This window comes from Gossypium hirsutum, chromosome D13, assembly GCF_007990345.1.
Source record: "Gossypium hirsutum isolate 1008001.06 chromosome D13, Gossypium_hirsutum_v2.1, whole genome shotgun sequence".
Taxonomy (NCBI): Eukaryota; Viridiplantae; Streptophyta; class Magnoliopsida; order Malvales; family Malvaceae; genus Gossypium; species Gossypium hirsutum.
In genome coordinates this window covers 8,473,518-8,478,726 of record NC_053449.1, presented here as the reverse complement: position 1 = coordinate 8,478,726, position 5,209 = coordinate 8,473,518, and the positions used below count along the sequence as shown (strand labels likewise).

General features: G+C 34.6%; 1 protein-coding gene across 2 annotated transcripts; it reads left to right on the top strand.

The window, feature by feature from the left end:
- Positions 1–1,407: 1,407 nt before the first annotated feature.
- LOC107918419 (pyruvate kinase, cytosolic isozyme) lies at positions 1,408–5,003 on the top strand. Of its 2 annotated transcripts, XM_016847980.2 has the most exons (4): positions 1,408–1,489; positions 1,754–2,049; positions 3,203–3,664; positions 3,978–5,003. In XM_016847980.2, exons 2-4 carry the CDS (start codon positions 1,792–1,794, stop codon positions 4,788–4,790), a joined length of 1,533 nt encoding a protein of 510 aa, XP_016703469.2. In that variant the 5' UTR covers positions 1,408–1,489; positions 1,754–1,791; the 3' UTR covers positions 4,791–5,003. The 2 variants fall into 2 exon arrangements, with proteins under 2 accessions (XP_016703469.2, XP_016703468.2); XM_016847979.2 differs by lacking the exon at positions 1,408–1,489 and having other exon boundaries at positions 1,496–2,049.
- The last annotated feature ends 206 nt before the right edge of the window (positions 5,004–5,209 follow it).

The window sequence follows — 5,209 nt, the reverse complement described above, 5'->3', positions numbered from 1 at the left end:
AAGAGGAGTTTGAGAGAAATTTGAGGAAATTTGAGAGAATATTGAAATATTGAAGATAGAAAGGATTTAAGTGTGAAAAAAATGAAAGGGGGAGTTTTATTATAGTTTTTTTTTACCGTTGGGGGATACCAACGGTAAAAAAATAGCCATTGGTACTGTAGCAGACACGAAGGAAGCGTTTTCCTGCTTTATCCCCTAACAACGCGCTAACGTGGACGCGTTTTGAGAGAAATTGGCCCATTCTGGTAATTAATTTAGGACCTAGCCCATTTCGATAATTTTAAAAATAAAGGGGCTTTTATTGGTAATTTCCCCGTTAACAATTGAACTTACATTTTTATGGATTAAATTTCAAAATATGAAAAAATTATATAAACTTGAAATATATTTTAGTGTAAAGAAGATCTTTAAGTCATGATTTATCTCTTAGACTATATTGATTTTTTATTTTGATATTTAATTTTTTTATCATACTTTGATATTAAAGTATCATTTTCATTCTAATATACTTAAAATAGAAAAAAAATATCAATAAAAATGTGACATGTTTTACATTTTTATTAAATGCCAATAATTTGAAAGTAAAATGAGATGTAAGGGAAAAAAATAGAAGTGAAGGGATAAATAGTTTGTTTAGCCTTCAAAAAAAGTTGAAATGAGTAGAGATTATTTGAGAGCAAAAGTGGGAAAAATTACTAAGATTATTGTTGTTGGAAATATCAGAAAAAGAAAAGAACAAAGCTAAAAGCTTTGGGGGAGAAATGAATAATACAATTTAAAATTGCCCACACAGAGGGACAAAAAGGAAGCAAAAGGGGAAACCCATCCACCGCGTGTACGAACACCTATCTACAAATCCCTTACCTTTCAATCTACCTTTTTCTTTTTTACTTTATTATCTAAATGTAAAAGTTTGATAAATGATTATATGACTCATCACCAATTTATATTTAAATATTAAAAAAATACAATAATTAAAGCATTCAAATTTACAATTATGAATGTTGATATGATAGTTGAAATGTTCACCACTTCGATCGTAATTTAGGTTCTAAGGCTTGCTGTTATATTAACCTAAATTAATACATCCAAAGATTTACAAAATCTCCAATGGGCCACTTACCACCACCTGTCCCTTACATTAACTTTTTTTCTACAAACTATATACATCCTTAAAAGTTTTTCTTATAGCTCTTGTTTTTAAACTATTAATTTTATTTCATTTAATGAAATAAGAATCTATTACCTACTATGCCACATTCTTATTAGATAATATTGTTTTTAAAATTAGGACAAAATTGATAATCTGAAAACCACTTACAAATTCTAAGGACTAATATGAGAATTAAGGTATAATTGAAGGGTTAAATTAGATATAAAACCTTTTACTTTCCATTTTCTAAACTCCTCCCGCAGTCCTCTCCACCACACCACCTCACACTCTCCTCACTGTTCTGTTCTTCAAAATGACTCTTTTTTGGCTTATAACGTATAGTATCTCATTTCTCAATTGAACTCAACATAAAGCAATTTTATTTTTATTCTTGTTTCCTTGTAATTTGTTCATATGGTCTTATACATATATATGTATATATATCTTAAAAACCCATCTCTGTTTTTACCTCATTTGATCTTTCTCACCAATCCTACCTTAACCCCATTCTGTTTATCTCAATGTTTCTTTTGTCTGGGTTTTCTTCCCCAATCTTTTTCATTGATGACTTTTAATTTTTTTAATTGATAATGGGTGCAGGAGAGCCAATTTTTATTTCGAGCAAATCAAAAAAGGAAATGGCGAATATCGACATTGATGGGATCTTGAAGGAGCTGCCAAATGATGGTAGTAACGCCAAAACCAAAATCCTTTGCAATCTGGGTCCGGCATCGCGATTGGTACCCATGATCGAGAAGCTGCTGAGGGCGGGCATGAACGTTGGTCGCTTCAATTTCTCCCATGGCAGCCATAAATATCACCAGGAGACCTTGAACAATCTCAGGGCTGCTATGCAAAGTACCGGTATCCTCTGCGCCGTCATGCTTGACACCAAGGTTCCCCTTTACCCCATCACTATCTCATAGTTGTATTACTTTCTTTTTTATCATTATTTGTGTATCTACTTTTAGTAACCAAGCATGCTTATATGGATATTTGTTTGTTAAAGTCTAAATGAAAGATAATGTGTCACTAGATACAGAGACTATTATGAGAGGGTTCAAGGCACACTCTATTTAGGGTGAGTTCAGGTCAGTTTAATAGATTTTTTGAACTATCCATCATAATCCAATTCCTTTTATTTGGTTTTTTGTTTTTTCTTACTAATTTTAGATTTTGGGCTCCTTAGACTTTTTTTTTTGGATATTATTTGTTAGTTTTTTAAAATCTTCTAAAAAATTATTTTTTCAAGTAAATTAAAAAAATCAATAAATCTAATATAGTTTTTAAATAATTTTTATATAGAATTTTTAAGTTATTTTAAACCTAGAATGTTTATTTTTAAATCATAAAAAAATAAAGTTAATTATAAATTAATAAAATATAAAATTTGGTTCGGGTAATTATGGTTTTTTTTTAACTTTTATTAAAAAATAGTCTAAACACCTTGGTTCCAATCAATTTTTGATTTTTTTTCCTTAGCCTTAAACTCTAGTTGCTTGAAACCCTTGTATATATATTTTTTATTAGTAAATATGCATGATTTTTTTATGGCTTATATCTGTTGAATACTTCATAAGTATAAAATTTGATATTATCCCTTTCTTACTGATAGAGGTATGGTTAATGAAGAAAAGTGGAATCTAAAAGAAATTAAGGCGAACTTCAATAAGGCGGGGTTTTTTTATGCCTATCACCTTACAAAAATGGGCGTCTAGGCACACATAGTGTGCGTGGGATTGAATGGCCTTGGCCCGAAATGGTTTGAAGCTGTTTTGTTTTCTAGCTAAGATGCAGGCTCGCCTAGGTGCAACCTTGATTGATTGGGATACGATCTGACCTCCAAGGATCCTCAAATACATGAAAGAACTTAGAAAAATCTAACTATAACAGTGTAAGATACATACACTTGAGTTTGAGTTCGAATCCGAGTAACGTAGGTCATAAGAATGTCTGAGTTTTCTTTTCTCTTTGTTCTCAGCTCTTCTAACTTCTATATTTTCCTTCTTTGAGATGGTAGTTTGTGTTTGATTTGCTCTGTTGTGGCAGGGTCCCGAAATTCGAACCAGATTCTTAAGGGATGGGAAACCTATTCAACTTAAAGAGGGCCAAGAAATTACAATAACAACTTATTATGATATCAAGGGGGATGAGAATATGATCTCAATGAGCTACAAAAAGTTGGTTGTTGATCTCAAACCCGGGAACACCATTTTGTGTGCAAATGGTACAATCACACTAACAGTTTTAGAATGTGATCCTTCTGCTGGAACTGTGAGATGTCGCTATGAGAATACTGCTATGATTGGTGAACGGAAAAATGTCAACCTTCCCGGTGTTGTGGTGGATCTTCCCATGCTCGCAGAGAAGGATAAGGAAGATATCTTAGGATGGGGAGTTCCCAACAATATCGATATGATTGCTCTTTCATTTGTACGCAAAGGGTCTGATCTTGTTAATGTCAGTAAGGCTTTTGGTCCCAATGCCAAGCAGATTCAATTGATGTCAAAGGTATCTTGTTTCTGTTTCACTGTTGAACACGATCATTGATAAGATTTTATTTAGTTTCTTTATGTGATCATTGAATGTCTCTATGAATTTCATCTTAAGAGAAGAAGACCGAGGTTGATTGATTTGTGCCTGTGAGGAGCAACTTAAGTTTATCTTTAGTTGTTTGTTTTACTGTTCTAATGTTGTATACTGATTTTCAAATTTTCGATGCCTCCGATTGCCCATCTTTGACATGTTTTTCATTGGCTACGACGAATCTTCCTTAGTTCTCCTTTTAGACTAATATGTTGCATGGTTATTGATATTTTTTTAGGTTGAGAACCAGGAGGGTGTCATTAACTTCGATGAGATCTTGCGTGAGACTGATGCATTTATGGTTACACGTGGTGATCTTGGAATGGAGATTCCGATGGAGAAGATCTTCCTAGCACAAAAGATGATGATATACAAGTGTAACCTAGCAGGCAAGCCGGTTGTTACTGCCACTCAAATGCTCGAGTCTATAATCAAATCTCTAAGGCCAACCCATGCTGAAGCAACTGATGTTGCCAACGCTGTCCTCGACGGTACTGATTGTATCATGCTCAGCGGCGAGAGTGGTGCCGGAGCATACCCGGAGCTTGCCGTGAAAATCATATCTCGAATTTGTATAGAGGCAGAATCCTCCCTCAACTATGGTAGGATCTTCAAAGAAATGATCCGATCAACCCCGCTTCCAAAGAGCCCATTGGAAAGTCTTACATCCTCAGCCGTACGAACAGCTAACAAAGCTAAAGCTACACTCATCGTTGTTCTAACACGCGGTGGAACAATTGCCAAGCTGGTTGCTAAGTACAGACCAGCCGTTCTTATCTTATCGGTGGTTGTTCCGGTATTGACAACAGATTCATTCAATTGGTCCTGCAGCGATGAATGGCCGGCAAGGCATAGTCTGATATATAGGGGCTTGATTCCGGTACTAGCAGAAGGGTCAGCCAAGGCAACTGATGCCGAATCCACTGAGGTTATATTAGAAGTTGCAATGAAATCAGCTACAAAGAAGAGGCTATGCAAGCCTGGTGATGCCATTGTTGCACTTCACCGGATTGGTGCTGCCTCTGTTATTAAGATCTGTGTAGTAAAGTGATGATATTGCTGGGTTCTGCAGCGTCCATTGATGAACTTTCAAAATGGGGTTTTTATTTTTATTTTTAGTCCTTTTATGTTGATTTCATGATCTTTTATTGTGCTTTAACTTTGTTAAAGGAAAAACTTCGCTTGGATGACCTTAAAATTTTTGGTTGATGTTTATCGTTGTGTTTTGATATTACAGATAAATTCATATAATTTGAGTTGAAAATGTTGGTCATTTAGACACTATATACTGACCCAAATTCTACTTGAGAGCGGGAAACTTAGTGGTTCTTATCGAGCTTCGATCCATCACAAGTTGTCACATTGGAGGTTGTGGTCTGTCAACTAGACTTTGTAATTGTGTTCACGTTGTCCACTGCTATCTGTGAGTCGTGTCTTTGGCCTGCATGTCTTGACTCCTTTTTGTTTGCT